This window comes from Tyto alba, unplaced genomic scaffold (assembly GCF_018691265.1).
Source record: "Tyto alba isolate M040663 unplaced genomic scaffold, T.alba_DEE_v4.0 Super-Scaffold_44, whole genome shotgun sequence".
In the NCBI taxonomy this organism is placed as follows: domain Eukaryota; kingdom Metazoa; phylum Chordata; class Aves; order Strigiformes; family Tytonidae; genus Tyto; species Tyto alba.
The window spans coordinates 11,833,389-11,852,870 of NW_024881320.1; the positions used below are offsets into that span (position 1 = coordinate 11,833,389).

The 19,482-nt window shown below is 36.7% G+C and overlaps 2 protein-coding genes across 3 annotated transcripts in view; one reads left to right on the forward strand and one right to left on the reverse strand.

Annotated features, from left to right (window-relative positions):
• Positions 1-233: 233 nt before the first annotated feature.
• Positions 234-15,097, reverse strand: RAB36 (RAB36, member RAS oncogene family). 2 transcript variants are annotated; one of them, XM_009971737.2, is made up of 12 exons: positions 15,045-15,097; positions 13,410-13,561; positions 12,599-12,687; positions 11,367-11,455; positions 8,645-8,710; positions 7,849-7,950; positions 6,107-6,171; positions 5,547-5,598; positions 4,046-4,127; positions 2,326-2,416; positions 1,664-1,783; positions 234-1,432 (listed from the first exon to the last, which is right to left on the reverse strand). In XM_009971737.2, exons 3-12 carry the CDS (start codon positions 12,665-12,667, stop codon positions 1,368-1,370), a joined length of 801 nt encoding a protein of 266 aa, XP_009970039.1. In that variant the 5' UTR covers positions 12,668-12,687; positions 13,410-13,561; positions 15,045-15,097; the 3' UTR covers positions 234-1,367. The 2 variants fall into 2 exon arrangements, with proteins under 2 accessions (XP_009970039.1, XP_032857340.1); XM_033001449.1 differs by having other exon boundaries at positions 12,599-12,757.
• A 2,001-nt stretch (positions 15,098-17,098) lies between these two features.
• RSPH14 (radial spoke head 14 homolog) overlaps positions 17,099-19,482 on the forward strand; it is a 105,272-nt gene continuing 102,888 nt past the window's right edge. Inside the window, exons 1-3 of the mRNA XM_033001444.1 lie at positions 17,099-17,297; positions 19,060-19,162; positions 19,360-19,478. Coding sequence (XP_032857335.1) covers positions 17,099-17,297; positions 19,060-19,162; positions 19,360-19,478 — 421 coding nt within the window. The remainder of the gene's footprint in view (positions 17,298-19,059; positions 19,163-19,359; positions 19,479-19,482) is intronic.

Here is a 19,482-nt window from a genome sequence, read left to right on the forward strand (position 1 = left end):
AAAGGCAAAACAGGGGCAATATGTTTTTCATCTAGCCAGCACACCAAGACACAGCAGCATGTCCAGAGACCAGGTTCTACCTCAAGCATTCAGTAATGACATCTTCATAAGGCAAGTACCTTGGAGCTTAATAAGCAAGTGTCTGCTTTGGGGAACTCCATCTTTTCTTTTCCCATCCCTCTAAACCCACACGCACTTGTATGTCTTTCCACAAAATGGCGAAACTATTTCTCTAGCATTATTGCCTTTATTAAGCAGTGGAGCAAATCACTCTCAGTATCTAGTGATCAAACTATCTTGGCCAGTAAAAGCAGATAGAGTGAGTAAAAGTTAGCAGCAGTATTGAATCTAACCTTACCAGCTCAGAGTTTCTACCACAGATAGGGATGAACAAGTTCATGATTGAGACTGCATATGGTTCCAGAATCATGTTACATTACTACAAACAAAAAAGCCCAGTTAGAACAAAATGAAAAAGTCATTACTCTTAGCAACAAAGTAGAACTGCAATGTAGACAATATTAATGAAAATCAATCCAGAGGAGGATTCTGCATCCTCTCTGGAAAATGAGAAATTAGATTTCATGTATTCCATACCATGCACCTATGTGACCGTTTTTTCTTATTCAAGAACGTGGAAAAGAGTAACATTCTTATGTGGTAACATTTTCAAATTATTAGACACCCGGGATAAACCAACAAAGTTCCTACCTGGAGTTCTCCTAGGCTTGGAAATGTTAAAATACTGGGCTCTGGTTCTCAAGTGAAAAACAAAATATACCGATTTTTTCATGGATGGAGAAACCACAGTGGAAACTATGCAGTCTGCATTTGTGTACTTCCATACCTGCTATTTAAAAAGATTTATTTTGGAACAATTTTTAAATGTTTGCAATGCATAAAAGCAAGTCAGAGTTATGTTATACTATGATCTCAAAAGGCAAAAACATATGGATAGCACCCTTTATTCTGAACTGCCATTTGTTTTCTGCTCCCACAAGAATGCAACTCACTATCGAAGACTTCTAGAGAATTATCAGAGAATACCACACTAAAATTACATAACTTTTGACTACAAGTGTTTCTGGTGGACAGGTGAGCATGTGGCACTGGCAATGTCTTCTTGCATTAAGACAAGAATGTTATGTTTCCATTACACAGTGAAAGGTTTATGTAACAATTGTACCATTCTGCACAAGTGAGCCTGCAGCAGCAAAGAAACTCTCATAAAGAAAGTTTGGATATAAGCTTTTCCTCCCTCATTTCCAAAAATAAAACCTTCTATTTCTGGTTTGAGAGCTTTCACTGTTACAGGTGCTCTGTGCCGGACTACAGAGAAGTATGGCACTTGCAGAAAGAGTTGACAGTTAGCAGCAACTCAGGCTGACTTGAGTGCTGCCTTCTGGGATTTCCATCATGTTCTCTTCCAGTTCTGTAGAAACAAAAAGTTATAAAATCAGTTCAGAAGAAATTATACCATCCAATACTAAGGGTAACAAAAGCTGAATGCAGCCCCAGCCCCTCCTGTATGCTAGAACTCAGGTAGACAATGACATAAATATCCTTGCAGATGTTCGAAACAGGTTTTAATGCTTGAAAATCCTCCCCAATCCTTCAGTCTGTAAATAAGGAAAATACACACAAAAAGCAAAACTTAACATACTGATGAGGTTTCCTGAACCAAGTTGGGCCATGTGCCCGGAAGTTTTCTCCAGCTCCTTTATCATAGACTGTTCAAAGGCCAAGGCAGCAACTCGAGAAAAGAACTCTTTGACATTTTCCCCTAAGAAAGAGGACAGAAACTGTGTGTTTTTATAACTGCACATAAAAACCTGAACAAGTATAACAAGCACATCTATCAACACTGCTCAATACTGGGACAGAACAGGCCTCTCCAACAGTCTGCCCTCCATTCTGACCACTGCAGAAGGAACTTCTCATTTTCATACTCTGGAATACTATAACCTGCACTGTACCTTTATTTTTAGTCAGCAACAGAGAGAATTCAGTTTGTGGTATAATCTTTTTTCATTGCTAATGCTGAGTAGCCATGCACATGTGTGTTTATGTAACTACCTATGAATTAAACATGCTTAGACATTGCACAGCAGCTCAAGTACTCCTTTCTATAAATATGACATCGCAGGCACGTACACAAATGCTCAACTAAAATCAACCATTAATAAACCTGAAGTTGCCAATAGCAACAAAATGCAAGAACAAAAAAAAACCTGCATGGGGATGGGGGGATAAGGAACTTTAACTTACTCCCACCTTAACATAAGCCTTTGTGGTTACACTATTTTTACCTCTGCAGTTACTTACCTGTTTTGGCTGAAACCGACCAGTATTCTGCCTGCATCTCATTGGCAAAGCGGATGGCATCTAGCTCTGTCCTTTCACACACTGCATCTGACTGAGTCAATAACATGCAATAACTTTAACACAAGAAGAGTATCTGGGCTAGTAATAACACAGAGGTACTGCTAGTACCTATACTGTGATGCTTCCAGTTTTCACAGGGGCCACTCTGGCCTTTCCATAGAACTTGTGCAATCAGACATGATTGAAAAAAGTACTGCTTTGAAAATGCAAGTCTCCATTCACCTCCCACAGCATCGAAACAAAACAAGTTAGTAAGTGTGACCATTGTATCTAACTATACAGTGTGGTAGGGAGCTATAAAGACAACAACTCAGCCATTGGTCTTTAAATTCTTGTTGCCCCATCATTCTCAGCAGAAGAGTTGCAGGACCAACTAATCACAAGAGTTCTTTGTGTTTAATCTTTCTTGTCTCTGTCCCAGAGCCTTTTCTCTACTCCATCTATTTTTGCTACACTGTAAGACAATGGCCTTCCCCCTTTTTTATTTTTGCTCCTTTTAATCTCTTCTTAAGACTAAAATTTCTTGCCCCTTCAATGCAATTTTGCTTTCTTGTACTTAATTTTCAGGTATTTTTCCCCTCTCATCTGCTCTGTGATGAACCATATCAGTATGCTGCTATTTGCTTTCAATTTCTAGCCCATTTGTGATGGAAGATACCAGTCATCTTTGTACAGTTTTCTGTATATTATCTTACAATGGGGAACCCCTGAACAATCGAGAAGAATTCTAAAAATTTGGAAAGGATGATGTGACATCAAGGTAAGAAGTAGAGTGAATCCAGCTGAGAAGAGACTGGCTCCATACTGAAGTTATACCTAGAACCCACAATCATTTGCTTTGTTCTTGTCTCCCTTTCAGTTGAAAGGGCCATTGTTCTAAAAACTGAAACTAACTTACAGTTAGGAATTCTAGCTTAGAGAAGACTTCAAATCTGTGTCCTCAGAGGTCTGGCACATTTAGCTTTTACTGCACCTCAGAAAAAGCATCATAAGCAACACAAAGTACCAGAAAATCTCACAGACATGCAGTTTTCTAGGACTTATTTTCAGTGAAGGGTAAGAAACAAACTGCATAAGTGATACAGTGGCCACTGCGGGGTGGTGGGAAATAACAATTAAAAAAAAAAAAAGTCAAGTAAACAGCAGAAGCAGAAAGATTGTTTTGAAATCTTTAAGAAATAAGTATTGATAGCTAGAAAAAGATAAACACAAGACTTGGAATGGTATAGGGTAAAGTGCATTATACCCTGTTCTTTTGAAAATTATGTCACATCCAATTCAGTAAGAATTCTTTCATGTTCCTGAATAATGAACACAATGTCCCTAAAAAACCAAACCAACAAAACCTTCAAGATCATTAGGTATTCCATTCTTTTGTACACCCAACTTTTCTCTGCCTTTTCAGCTGTTTGTATGTAACTGAAAAACATCATGCAGGAAATGGAGAAAGAGATATTTCACTAACTCCACATTTTTTCAGAAAGTGTCTTCTTAAATTGGTTCCAAGTGTGCTGTTGTATTTACCTGTGATCCTCTTTCTTTCTGTTTAGGTTTTTCCCTCGAGGTCTTTATCTCAATAATATTTTGTACAACTTGTAAAGGAAATCACTTGAGGAGCTAGGGGAAATCTGATTTCCTTATCTCCATTCAATTTACTTACCACCAAATCTTTTTTTGTTCCAACTAGAAAGATGAAGCTGGAATCTGGCTCATTCTCTCTCAATGCATCTTCTAGCCACTGTCTGAAATGCAGAAGAGAAATAAGAGAATCAGTCAGAAGGACTGAGGAATATAGGAGAAAGTGACAGATAATAGTGTCACAAGAAAAGCGAGAAGATGAACTTATGTGAGAGCCTCAAAAGCCTTTTCTTTTTTCTAGATAGAAAGTGGCCAGGAGCTAGTCCAACTCCTTTGAATACATGCCTTCCACTAATGGAAAGTTCAAACATGCCCACTGTAGAGTGCAAATTCAACAATAACTTTAGCACCCAGAGAGAGTATTTATCAGTATAAGGGACGGGGGCAAAGTTTTGATTGAGATAAGGAATACGAAAACAAGAAGCAGAGGAAAAAATATGAACAACATAGCAGATTAGATACAAACTGGACTAAAGAAGAGTGACATAATCTGTTCAGCATTCTAAAACAGCTCCCTATGAAGGCTGCATGATTCTTGTCTCATAAGCTTTTATATTTTTGTTACTTTGGCAGTCAAGTTCCTCTTGAGTCACCCAACATAAATCAAGGAGGGAAGGCAGTGTGTGCATGTGTGGGAAATCAGGTTCACAGGCTTCAATTATTTTCAGCCAGAGACACTAATATATATATATTATTTTGCAAAATCCTATGTAAATGAACTAAGTGGCACAGCAGTAGCCTAAGAAAATAGTCTAATACACATTCAAATAAGACAGAGTACAGATTGTAAAGAAACATGTACCTGCATTACAGTCACAACACTATGTTAGAAATATATATGCTCTGAACTGCAGGCAACAATGTGGATCACAGATCTATGTAGGGTTTTGCAGTCAGCACTAAAAGCAGAACAAGTTTACTCACAACAATTAGCATGCTGTTGTAACCAAATCGTTACAACTATCTCAACCAGTAAGTTTAGCTATATCTACATATGCTTAGAGTCTTTAATTTTCTCTCCTCTTTTTGACAGCCTGTCTTCCAACAGAATCACTACAGAAACTAGAGGCAGAAAATCATTTCAGGCTATTAGTGCACCTAGAAAATGAGAGGCTCTTCAGACATTATGCATGAGATGTATCTCATCAATTTCACCATTTACATCAGATACCAGCCTGTTATTCTGTTTATAGCAAATAGAGGAAAAAAAGGATGCTTTTGGGCTGCACTTCATCTCTTCCTGGATGTCTAGTTTTGGAAGGATCAAGCTCTTTCTGAAGTGCCTTTTTCTCTCCACTGACTATAAAGGAAGTCAAGGGCAAGTAGTTCAAAATTATGCTCTGTCTTTTCTTCAGAAAAATCTCACCCTATGTAATTCAAACAAGTGACTGTCAATTCTTCATTTCTTAGCTCAATAGAAAATACACTCACAATCCAGCAAGTTCTCAGCAACTACAGGCTATCCAAGGCAATCAAACCTGCTGTAAAAGCTTCAAGGGCTAAGCCAAAATACAGAAACTTACTTGGTGTGATCCAAAGTCTGGATATCAGCCAGATCAAACACTGTTATTATAACTGAAATAAAAGAAAAAACCAGAAAAAAGTAGTTAAGTTAGAAAGTGTAACAGAATTCTCTCAATTTTCTCATTCTTCTTCTCTAGCACCCAGTAAGACCAAAGTCCTCAGTCTTCAATCTTATTTAGTCTTTATCTGTAGTCTGCAGTCTATCACACTGTTACTCCTTTTACTTTGGGATCACTAATTCTTGCAGAAATTGTATTTTACAAAAAGGAATGCCAGAAGTATCCACTTCTAACTTCAACGATAATCTTACCCAAACCCAAATTCTCTTCCCCCTAGACACACGTGCCAATTTTTATCACTTCATCATCAGAGCATTCAGAGCTTGCAGGTGTGACTTGTCAATTCATGAGCTTTGTAGTCCCTTCTTCTCTCCAATAACAGACAATCCATTCCACCACACTGTGTCTACAGGTACTTTTCCAAGAGGCACATATGCATATGTTTCCATATAAAGTACAACTTCCCATCACAGCAAGGACCAAATTAATATTGTTCTCACCCTCTGCTCCTCTGTAGTAAGCAGATGCAATGCACTTGAACTTTTCCTGACCTGCTGTGTCCCATCTGTGCAATGGGGAGAAAAAAAAGGAAATTTCAGGTTAATGAAAACCAGTGTAACCTGAGTAAACATGCTAATGAAGCAGCAGACTGGTACAAGTTGGAGAAGAATGTGATACCAGAGATGTGTTACCATCTGGAACACGTTATTCATTAACTACTGACAGAAATACAGTAAAGATCTATTATTTAATGAAGACATTTGAACTCTGTTGTTTTGGTTTTCTTTTGTTTAATACTGGTCATTTTGCAGACACAATTCAAATATTTGTATTCTGCAGGGGAATACCCTTTTCTTAAAACATTTTTTCCTCATCTATGTAATTGGCATGCATTTCTAGGGCAATCTAATTTTGAAAATTTTCTGTGTTAATACTAGCTAAATCATATATTAGCCCATATTAGAATCTTGCAACGGCTAGATATGGTATCTGTCCATACACAACAAATTAGAGACCTACAGCTCAGTCTACCAGGTACTAATGACACCATTAAAGAAAATCAAGAAATTGCTTCTTATTAATTAGCATGATATGCAGTCCTTTCAGTTACTACCAGCACTGCAGACGTTTGGGTTTCTGTTATAGCCTAGTACTGCCAGTCGCGGATACTTACTTGCAAGTTTATCTTGTATGGAAATCTCCCAGCAAGAGGGGGCACTAGTGCTTATCATATGGAAATCTATCCAGCCACTGAAGATTCTGCAGATAATGCAACCTGACCTTTAGCAGCTCATGAACCTTATTGCTTCATCTGGCAAAGTACTGATGCATCAGCCTAAATTTCTAGAGGGACTCAAGTTCCAAAAGGATAGTGCCTGGCAAGATTTTGAAAAACAATGGCATTGAAATCAATGGAATATGGATTCTAAGTCTTTTTCAATAAATCACACCAGTCATCTATTTACATCAGTGATATCTCATAACAAATGTGTTCCTAAGTGAAAAGGTTTAAGATTCATGCACTAGAATACTTCATGCAAAAGCATCTTATTTCTGCTCTAAGTCACACTACAGCATAGATGATTCCATAATGCCCCCTACAGAACAATATTACTAGCCACTGGAAATACTAAAGGGCATCCTTTTGCAGAACCAAAGCAAGTGAGAGAAGGCCAGGATTCCCATTAGTCTGACAAACAAAGATGAAAATCAAAGGTTTTAGGTTCACATTCTAATAAAAATACTCCAGTCTTGCTATGATTTGGGGAAAATTAATTAGTCCCTAATTAAGAGCTGCTGAAATCACTGGACACCTTACCATTAATTTCAATGGTTGCAGGAACAAAACTCCCAGTAAAGCCAAGTTCATTGTTCATTGTGCCTACTAAACTAAAATTGCAATGGTGTAACAGTAGAACTGGACAAAGTCTGTGGCAAAAGCTTCCACTTCTCTTTCAAGAAACTTGAGTTAAAAAAGGCAAAACTTCACTGAAAGGGCACAAATCATCCAAGATGATTTTTCATTGACAAACCAGTAACATTTTTTAGGGATGAGAAATCCAAGAGAATAAAATTTTTACTAAAACTGAAAGTTCAGGTACAGAACCTGTTTTTCAGATCACATTATTCTTTGTGCAATCTTATTATTTTTAAAAAAATCTTTATTCCACTAGAGCCTGCAGTAGTTCAAACTGTTGAGATCATACTCTATGCAATGTTTAGCCATGCCATTTCAACTTACATCTGGAGATTATATGGTATTCCACTTATTTCAAAGCGTTCAATTTCAAAATCTACTCCAATTGTCGCCTTGTAGTCTCGGTCAAAATTATCTTTACAAAATCTGCAATTAAAAAAAAAATTAGTAACTAGTAACACCCAGCTACAAACAACTGCAAAACTAAAACTATATAGGGTAAATTATGAAGAAATGAATTAACTAACTCTGAAGTGGCTATATATTGCAGAAGCGTATGTAAAAACACCAAGAAATTAATTTTAAAAAAGAGATACTGGATAACAAGCTAGAAAGCGTATACATCTAGTAAGTTCTCAGGGTGAGATGAAATCAGAATAAAATATCTTTGGACTGTCAAGGAAGATGATACAGTATCTTATAGCTTTAGTTACAAGGGAATATATTTTCAGTCACAAATAATGATCCAAATGATTAATCAATGAGATTAAAAATTTGCCGTATCTACTTAAGAACGTGAAATAAATAATAAAACACAAACATAGACAGAAATTTGTCACAGTGATCATAAACTACAGAAATTAAGTGATCTGGCTTAGATAAAAAACAGATATGTAAAAAACCAAACAAAAAAAACCCCATAAAAAACGTGCCAGAGCATGACCTTCTGTGTTGGTCTGTCGAGCCTGTCTTACACTGTATGCTTTGTTTTATCTTTTATTTAATAACAAAACCATGGTTCAACACAGAACCATGAACTACTACCCTGAATGCACAGGAATGGAAACAATGTAACATTTATTTGAGAAATAGCAGAACTATCTGCTGAGATATACTGTACCTGTTGATAAGGCTGGTTTTCCCAACATGCAGGTCTCCTACAACAACCACTTTGGATATTTTCAGCCTGTTATAAATAGTTGAAAACATTACATGTTTTTAGTAGAAATTTCAACATTCTCTGGAAAAATTCTGATTTAGATCTTTAAACTGCAAGTGATAAGCACATGTAGCTGTGACTCCAGTTTACCTAAATGCCACTCTGCTGCAGGATCAGAGTCTTAAATTGTAAAAAAGAAAAAGAATGTCACCCAAAAAACCCAAATGTCTCCAGAGTAGAAATACTCCATTTCTTTCTCTGCACATTTTTTTCTTAAATATAATTAAGTGGGACATAAATTCTATTAAAATTACTTTGACTACAATTGTATACATTTGGCAGTTTGCACATAAGACCACAGAGTATATGCATCCTTTTCATTAAAATTAATCACAAGTTTCTCATTGACTTTAATAGTACTAAATGCAGAAATAAGAAATTGCTGATAATAAAATAATCCACTGAAGAATATGTCTCTGGAAAAAAAAAAACAAACCAAAAAACAAACAAACACCGGGTTAGCGCCCAAACATCTTCTGACTATCTGGAATAATATTAATCTGAAGCTGGCTTCATGCAAATAATCCTCTTTGCTCTGGGTCCTCCTACAGAATACAGCAGATGGGCTTTAGGTGACTCAGCCTGCATTCTTAAAATTAAAATATACTGTATCTTTTAGGAGATACAGGTGGATAAGAGAACATAAGTGTATTTGTGAACTTAAACTTGGATTGACATCTCCCATGCACATGCTAAAAAAATGGCTTAACAGGTTTAATGTTCTTTTGTATCAAGGAATGGCTTTTTAAACAAAGGAATTAATCTTCTTTTGAATACTATTTCTGGTTATATCAGGCTTCCATGTGATGCTGATTCCAAGTCATCTATCTTGTCCAAATCTTGAGTGGTAAGCTTCATGACTAATATTTCTGAAAAAAGAAGGCATTTTGTATGCCAGTCAACACTAACTGGGTGGCCACGGGCCCCTAAGATCCTAATATGTCTCTGCCCAATTAATTGTTACTGATAAAATACTGAATAAAATCAACAATCTTAAGGGAAAAAACAAAGAAGTGAGTGATGGTTTAGAGGTGCGTGTTCCATTAATTCATACTGGAGGAAAAACACTCCCTAGATTAGACTATTTAACACATTGATGGATTATCAAGAGAGTCTTAAATACTGCTATTAGCTACTGAATTTCTTAGACTACCTTTCCAAATGACAAAGAAATATTCCATTACTTGGGATAATGGAAAAGGAAGATAATGGTTATTCCTGTCAAGCTTTACAATTACTGTACAAAACACTCAGTTGTCTGTTCCTCCTACACCCACCCCACCAAAAACTGACCTAATAATGATCATATCAAGAGAGCTGTGACAGGAAAGTGGTGTAATTTTATTCAATAAGGCAAAATGTAAAGCTTTTTAGCTATACTCTGTTATCCGAATAAATGACCTGGACAGTTGATTTCTTCTGGAAATAAAAAAAAAAACAAACAAACAAACAACAAAAAAAACAAACAAACAAAAAAAAAAATAGATCTTGGTTATGGAGGGTGAAAAAAAATGCATCAATTCACTAATGGACGTCTTGCTAGCAAAATTGTCTGGACACTTGTAACAAATTTACATGAAACTAAGACAGTGACTATGCTTCTAAAAAGCAATAAACTCACTGTTGTCTCTCAGGGAGACATATTTCAGCTTCAATTTGTTTAGCAAGACTCCCTAGTGAAATGAATAAAAAGTTGTGTTTGAAGATGGATATCATGACAAGTCTCATGGTAATCAACAACTCTAGATTTGAAAGAATAGTGATCTAATTGTCAGTATTCATAGAAGCTCCACTTTATGAAAGACCCTTCACACTGGAACACAGAAGAATTTATCACTAAAACATACAGCTATTTATTTTAACTGAATAGTGATGATTTCTAACACAGTTTAGCTTTCTTGCCTTGCTTCAGGAATTAAATCAGTACTAGTAACAGTTCTGGGAGACAGATGATCTGGAAAAAAAAAAACAACTTAAACATTATTACTGGGGCATAAAACAATTTATTTGCATTTTTCAATGCTATATATTTACCAGAATTTCACTCCAGTTTTAAGGAAACATTTAAGAGAACTTTTCAGCATGTATACTTCTAAAAGACTAAAGCTAGATTCTTATGTGTTTCAAGCAACTTAGAACTGCTGTATGTTTATATCCCCCCAAAAGCCTTTATTAACTGCTCATTTGGAACCCCAACTGAGAATACAGAAAGGCTAGATCTGCCCTGTTCCTTATAACTGCTCTAGAATTTGGTTGTCATACTGACTTGCATGTGTAAAACTCAATGCTCATTTTAAACAGCCAATTAATCTTTTAAAGAGTTCAGTTCAAAGTTGCTAAACAACTCCACTGTTTTTTTTTTCAACGCTACTTATGCCAGCAGAAAAAGTATCTTTGACACTCATGGGAAGAAGAGGCACTTGATTCATTTTCTGTCAAATAGGTCAGAGAACTGCCACATGCATGAGCTTAGCTGCCTTGAAACACACAGGAGCAGGGGGAGAGGGGAGGGAATGAGGGAAGAAAAAATGGGGAATGAGGGAAGAAAAGCCTACGAAGGAAGCAGGCTATAAAGACCTTAAAATACTTTTGTTATTGCATACATGGTTTATTACAAACTTACCCAACTGTTCCAGTGCTCTGCCGGCAAGCAGTCCTGACCTGTGCATGGAAGTGCTCTTTGAACTGCAGACAGGCCTCAGGTGTGTACCACTGAAAACAGGAGAGAACAGCTACTGGGATGTACTGTGTAATGTCTACTTTGCAAGAAGTCAAAACAGCAAGGAGAAAATAGATAAGAAGATTAACTCAACAAGTTTGTCAAGCACAGGGACAGCCTGGCATAAGAAAAGAGATAGTTTGGGTTAGAAGGCAGAAAGATTTCCCCATAGCTATGTTTGTAAAAACTCCTTTGGAAAGCACCATCATTTGACAACCTGAGCTTCAGCCTCCAAGCATTAGCTAAGCTTCCACAGTCATTCTGTACAATCATAAGTACCTTAAATTATCCCAGTAATCTAAGACACAAGGCAAACACAGATGGGAGCATACCACCAGCAAGTCATTATTACTATGAAGTTTTTTAGATCTCTTGAATGCACGAAGCACTGTTTATATTACTAGTTTTTAATTAGGCAGTAGTTACAAATAAGGAAAACGTATTTTACCTTATATTTGCTTAAGATAACTGGTAGTTTTCATAAAATTGAAAGCAAAATATGTGGCTGAAATCAAGCATGGAAAAAAAATGCTGACTCCCTTAAAAGGATCTTTAGAACAACTGAAAAAACAGACTGGTAATTCCTTATCCTTCCCTGTCTTTAACTCTTCTATTATACTTCAAGTGCAAAACTCTTTGGGGACATCAATCTCTTCTGCCTGTGTTTCTACAGTGCCTACTACATTCGATCTACTGTATGACTGAGGTTCCTATAGGCACAGAAAATTAAAATTGCCTCAAATTCTTCAACAAAAACCTCTGTATAGATCTAATCATGCTTTTTGCATATTTAATATCAGCTATGGTTCTTATTTCCCTTCGGTGTAGGAACTCTTTAAGCATGTAATTATTAATGGTTGGCTGACATTACAAGATAGATATTATAAGATAACACTTTGTGGCAAGAGTCACTTTCTGTAAAGGTTAAAAGAAGAAATGAGGATTATTACTAAAGATGTCAGCATTCAATGGGAACATGAGGTCACATATATCTTTGAAAGAATTCCTTAAACAATTTGTAATTTTAGCAGAAGACAACAACTGTAGAGTAAATTAAAATACTATTAGCACCATGGAAAAATAGCTCAATGTGGCAGGTGCTATACACTGTGAGCAGAGGGATGAAGAATGCTTACCTTGGGAAACCGGGAGATTACTCTGTCCCTACTCACTGGGGGAACCAAATGCATTAGATTGGACTTCATCCTCCAATTTCAATTAAATTCTATGAGACAGGAAATATGTAGAGAGACACGTAGTATTCAGGAATTTCCTTGATACAGGGAAAACATGATCTAAAAAAAATTAACAGTTCTTACAGACTCATCATCTTTTTTTTCCTTTCAGTACAGCTAGCAGTTCTTTGACTTTATTTGTGTTAAAGAAAGCATTTTTCTTATGTAAAAGAGACCACTTCAGTACCCATAGCTGTAATAGCATAATGGCTTTACTGAAACTACATGGCACCAACTCTAGTTCCATGGGAGGGCAGAGAATTGTTCACTTAATTCAACATAAGTGCTTGCAGCTTAGCCCTCAAAGGATTTGACAGTGTTTAGTTTAAAAACCTTGCTCATCATTGTTTGAAATGCCTCTGCACTAAGCACATTAATAAATATTAGGGGATACCAGATTTCATTCGATCAGAAGAATAAAGGAGGAAAGATGAAGCTGCCACGTTTCTAGGCACAACATCAAACTTTCATCCAAGATCTGCTCAGAAAGAATGAAATCAGTAGTCTGATTTGGAAAAAGAATAACATTCATATGAAAATCACAAATGTATTTAGATATCCCACTTGAGACATATCAATTTGGTTATGCAATGAAACCTCGTGGATTGTTGGGGGAGGGGACCCTTAATAGGGTAGCGATTCTTATTGTCATTCAAAAGAATGTTTCTAATAAGAACATTCCTCATGTAGCAAAGTGTAAGGAAGGACTCACCGTGCAGCAGCTGATGCAGCAGGATTCCAGCCACACAAACAGCTCAGCCTGCCCCTGCGTGGCCATAGCAACAGGCTTGCAACAGTTCCCTTCCTCCCCTTCTCTAACAGGTTGGGAAGGCGGAGTTAAAGTAATAAACTACACATAGGGCCCTAGTTTTAAAAAAACAAACTGGTTTTAGTGACCATAGAGATTCCTTTGATCAGAAACTGCTCTTTAATAACCTAATGGTCCCCCGATCCCATATAAGAAAATAGTACTGTTTTTCTTCAAAAAGCTAATTGTATATGTGGATATGAAGAGCAGGATTAACCCAGCAGACAAGGAACTAATGGAGTGGGGAATTGTTAGTGCTAGTATTAAGTATAGTAGCAATTATAAAGAAAGTCCTGAGGGATTTTTTCAGAATTCAACTTGATATTATCTCTAAAGCTTTAGAGTCAGGAAGTGCATGCCATTAATGAGACATTCTGAATTATACAAATGTCTTTCTAGTCATTAGTAATCTTGCTTTATAACATAACCAACACTAAAGAAAATGAGTAAGAAATCACACAGTACTTTTGTATTGCCTAAGGATTGATAATCAGCTTATTAGTTTTGATATCATTTAGTATGCTAGACTGTAATTTAGGATGCTAAAAGATTTTATTTATTACATTAGGATTTAAGTTTCCAAATTTCAGGACAAAAGAAAGCTCTCACATTCTAATAGTCATATTTTGATAATGCTTAAACAGGCTTGAACCTCGTAACCTCCAGGAGACAAGTCTCTCCCATTCCTGCAGCAGACTAAAAATGTTAAAGGGCAAATCAATGTGGACAAGTAATTTTAAACACTGAGTAAGTATGTAGCAAAAAACCTACAGTTGTGCTTTACAACCCCACACCAAAAATAACGCTCAACAAAATTGCTAGTCCACTACTTAGAATTAATCTAATTCTCTTTTGTGAGGAATTGCTTTTAAATTATTTCAGGCACCAATATGATCTCAACCATACTCAAACACCCAGTTCCCTCCAAATAATTCAGATTTGTAGGTGATGTATTCACCAAAGAAGGTGATATTACAGTATTTATCTATTACCGTATGCATAGTTCTATTTATCATGCGCTTATGACTGTAAAAAACTAGAGAGATCTAGACCCTTTTTATAGTTTGCTCCTGCCCTTTTGGCAAGTTTGAATGATTTTATGGCAACGTTAATGTCTTAAAATAATAGTTCTGAAAACAGAAAGAAAACCCCTGCCAGCTGGTAAGAGTTTCAAATACTAATTTGTTTTCTGCATATTTTCCTAGTTCGAGTTCAACACATACTAAGCAAGTAAATATCTGTCGTGTACACAGGATGACTCACTGTCTCATAGAGCTCCTTCACAAACTAAGCTACTAGAAAAATCAATTCAACTATCTCAGTGAATCCAAAGTACAGGAGGGACCAAGGCAACCATACAGAAACATTTTTAAATTGAGAAGCCATCTTCACTTACGTTTAGTGTATTTAATCTAAATCTCACACACACATGAACATATCCCAATTTGACAAATCAACAAATTAGCCACACCCTTGGTGGAAAAAGATCAATTATTTAAGAAATATAAAGTTGCTAAAAATATTGAGAATGATTGGTACCCAGATCCAAATTTTCTCTTCTTACAGAGCTGAAGGGGATTAGGTCATCAGGGAGGACTGGGAATATAGTGTGGCATCACCACATCCATCCTCACATCAGTGTTGCAGGAACAGTATCACCAGCAGATTCTGTGGATAGACAGAGGATTTGAGGAGGGTATTCAGAAGCTAGACATAAAATAAGTTAACATCATGACCACTAAACAAAATCAGTATTCCAAGCTACGTTGAAGGACAACACAGAACAACTCACACCAAAAGGATGAGAGCAGAGCTAATGCTAAAGGACAAGAGAAGCCTCTGATACCCTCTTGCCCCTTCTACACTGAAAAAAGTTCATGTTCTTCCTACTGAAATAGGGTGAAACTTTACGGTTAGTGGAAGTGTAATCTAATTCAGGAAAATAACCTCTACTTTAAATAATCTGCTCTAAAATGTTGCAGAAAAATTAATCCTTTCCAGAAAATACTTTTTAAAGTAGTAATTTTTCTTTTATGGATTTTGATGATCAACAAACCAGAATCTATTCCTGTGTTATATTTTAATCTAGCTGATCTGAATGACTTTGGTTTTGTAAAATCCAGTTTAAGAACTTTGATTATTACAATTGTTACTCAGACATAATGAAAAACATGTCAATGACTTCTCTATTTGTACTTTTTTATAGCTCAAGCTGTTCAGGGCTTTTTCCTGATGCCAAATCACATCTGACAATCCACAGAACCCTTAAATTGTGCTAGCAACCTTGAGATGATACATTCTCCCCATGTACCATCCTCTGAAAAACGCTATACTTCTTAGCGGAATCATACTGAAAAGATGGTGAAGTCTTCAATATAGTTACGTGGAACTAGGTAATGGAAACCACTACTACACATTCCAGCTGTTTATAGTGACATTCGGGAGAAGACTAGGAGAGAAAACCTAACTCAAAGCTACTGAGTTCCCTTTAGCTCTATCTTTACCATTGACTCGACCACTACTTTATTCAATCTGATTTTTTTTCAAATTTTGTTCAACTGAAATTACTTTAAAAACAGGGGGTGAGAACTGAGCCTCCCTCCATGCTTTAGCAGAGCAGCGAGGTAAAACTGCCTCACTCCGCAACCCCACGGCGACATTTCCCCGCTTTCCTCATACGCTACCCGCCCTGAGGGGCCGCGCCTCAGCTCAACCGCCCCCGGCGCTCCGCCGCAGCTCTCCGACTCCCGCGCTAGCAGCGGCCCCGACTTCCAATTCGCCAACTACGCCGTTGACGCTACTCTCTCACTGCAGCTACCGTCAAATGCGGTACTTACGCTCTTGACGCAGGACCAGACTCCGTATGCTTGGCTGCGGAGCTTTTATTCACGGAGCGGGGCGTACGCAAAGAACTAGTTGCTGTGGCAACTAGCGCACGCGGGCGGGAAAAGAGGTGGCGGAGCTGACAGGAGCTGAGGAGCGGGAGCCGGGGACGGGCTGAGGCGGTGACATATTGGTGGGACAGCACCCCTTTGGTTATTTAGTCTGTTTCTTTTGTTCTGAAGAGAGAATTGCAGTTGTTCAGCAGTTTTAACTTTGCAGGTGTTGGGTTTTTTTTTTTGTTTTTGAGCAGTTGAGCAGCCATCACAGTTCTTTAAAACGTTAACTAATTCTGAGGGTGGGTTTAAACTAGACCCCTTTTAAAAGAACGCTTTTTTGAAAAAATTGTTTTGATTGATTTTTCTTTAACATTATTTTGAGCCCTTTATCTGTTTCTGGACATTGGACTACTTCTCGTTAACCCTTTGAAAAGCGTTCCCTGTCTCACCTTGCAAGTTTAAGCTTTCTCTCTCTCTCTTTTTTTTTTTTTTTTTTTTTAAAGTATTCAGTAGAGAATTAAACCAGATAAGACAATACAGCAGTTGACCATGAACCATTCTAGCCTCCTCTTTCATACCTTCCTAACAATGAATGTGTGATTACTGTTTAAAGTCAGTAGTTGTATTTTTGATACATTATCTGTCCAGTCACCAGTTACAGTCATTTTGGCATACAGTTAGGCATAGGGAGAATCCTTCCCAGGAAAATTTGGGATGGCTCATGCTCGCATCTCAGCCAACCTTCCCCCTGATATAGATCCCACAAAAGCTCCTATTGCATTTGGAAGGAGGGCCCTTCCTAAACTGCAGGAGGAGTTACATTCTCCTGAGCTGCTGACTCAGCAGCGGGCATTGATGGCGCTCTCTGATCTGGTCCATGACCCAGAAAATGTCTACCAGGCAATAGAAATAGGTAAGTGGTCTGTTGTCATAAACTTTGACACAGTGGGGATAAAAAAAAAAAAAACAAACACTTCATTTTTGTGTGCAACTTTTTTCCTTGCAATATCTTTGAAGACAGAAAATGGCCATGAAATTTTTTTATTTTAATCTCTACTTGTTTTATCTTAAAAAGGTAAACAATATCATAATGCCATATACTTGACAGTTATTTTAAGAGTATCCTTGCTTTAGGATTTATCATTGTCTCACTATAGTTTTTATCAACCCCTAAATACAAAAGTAGCGCAGAATCTTTTTTTCTTTTGATTATTCTGAATTTTAGCTAATTCTTAACATAGGTTAATTGAAAAAAACCCCAAACACTTAATTAGTCCGAAGTCAGAAACACACCCTCCACCACCCTCTTGCCACTTAGTTATATTTAATTTGTCTGGAATCTTTTCTAATCCTGTTATCCATGAACATTTCAGAAGAAAGCAAATCAGTGAATTTATGAATTTCTAATATAATAAAACTACTAGATTTATTTAGTGAGGGGAAAAAAAAAAGCTTTTAGTTATCCTAGAGCAGGAAAAAAGGCTTTTTTTTTTTTTTTTACGTCATTAGACATTTTCTACCACATAGGACAGTGGTAACTTCCTGGGTTTTTCATGCTTCAGGTCCTCAAAGTGCTCATATCTCTGATGCCACAATAACAAAAGGCAAAAAACTCAGATGAACCCTTTAATAATTATTAAAATAATACTTAACTAAGGTTCACAAATTCAGTTGCAAAATCCTCAAAGTCATCTTTCACCATTCATTCCTTTGGCAGTGGATAGCATGGCACATCCAGATGTAACTTTACCAGAGAGACAAAACATCAGGGCTTTTTATGCAAAAAGCCTTCTCAGAAGTATCCTAGTGATTGTAGAATGAGTCTATAACAAAAAAAAAACAACAACCTGGGACTTAATGAGAAATTAAGATACAAGATAATATAACCAAATTTATCATATTTTTCATGATTATATTTTTCCACCACCATTTTCAAAAGCTTTTATCCCACTAGTTGGAAGAATCCTAAGTTTGGATTTTGGAAAAAAACCCCATGCATGGTTATCTACACAATTTTTAGCAGTCTTTTGTGTATCTACAAAGCTCATTATGTAACACTGAAGAAGTCCTCCAGTTTGACACTGCTTTTTTTTCTCCATTTACATCATTCATATTTTTTTCCTCATAAAAGATACAAATAATCATGTTCAAAAAGTTATTGTTTGATTATCAGCAACTGCTGAAGCACTGTGAGATTGTTGCTTGTTTGGGTTTTTTTGGGGCTGATGTTATGTGTGTATACATGTAATCACTAATGGTTCACCAAGTTTATTTCTACATGTGAAAAGCAATGCTGTGTGTTTTTATATATCTGATGCTACACATAAAGTTAAAAAAAAATTAGGAGTCAATCCTGCAAACACATGCTTTTCAAAAAACATCAATAGCTCCACTAACTTGAGTTATTTTTAAAGTTATGTCACTTCACAAATATTTGCAAGATTAGGATTTAACCTGATACAGAAGTCATCAGCTTCTTTGTAGCACAGCATTTTTGGCAGTAGGCCTTGAAACTTGAAAGTTTCTTCCCTACCTGAGATATGACAGAGTTTCACAGACAGGACAAGATGAAAATTGTGATTGTTTGCACTCAAATTATGAGATAAAAATGAATATCACTATTTGGAATTAATGCTGAAGGTTAGAAATGTAAAATGAACTATTGTGTCTCATAGGATTCTTGGGTAACCTGAAGTCTTTGCTCCCTCATCATGACAGTACTGTCCGACAAAAAACAACCCAGATCCTCCATATAATGGCTATGCATAATGTTGGCAGGTAGGTGTAATTCTAGAGTTTTCCAAATTGAATGGGAAGTGATAAAGATGTTTCACTGAGAAATAAGAACAGAATTTCTAAGTTTTGGCAAGATCGGTGCAGTGTAAATAAGAGGATTTAGTTAAGATTAAGCATCTTGCAAATATATATGAGTTTTTCTATGCTTAGTTAAATCTATCCTCCAATGTTGTTTGTAGGCAAGGGTTGATACAAAATGGAGTGATTTCTGCCCTCACTGAGCTCTTGGATGATCCAGTAGAAATCTGTCGGAAGAACACACATCAGATTTTTGAAATGATGGCAAAATTACGTGAAGGTAG

Bases quoted from the DNA above. Each gene is read 5' to 3' on its own strand.
- RAB36 (XM_009971737.2), bottom strand. From the start codon at position 12,667: ATGAAGTCCAATCTAATGCATTTGGTTCCCCCAGTGAGTAGGGACAGA. The intron at 6,172-7,848 runs GTAAGTTGAAAT...CCCATTGCACAG, and splicing joins ATACCATATAATCTCCAGAT to ATGGGACACAGCAGGTCAGG. The intron at 4,128-5,546 runs GTAAGTTTCTGT...TCTGCATTTCAG, and splicing joins CAGACTTTGGATCACACCAA to ACAGTGGCTAGAAGATGCAT.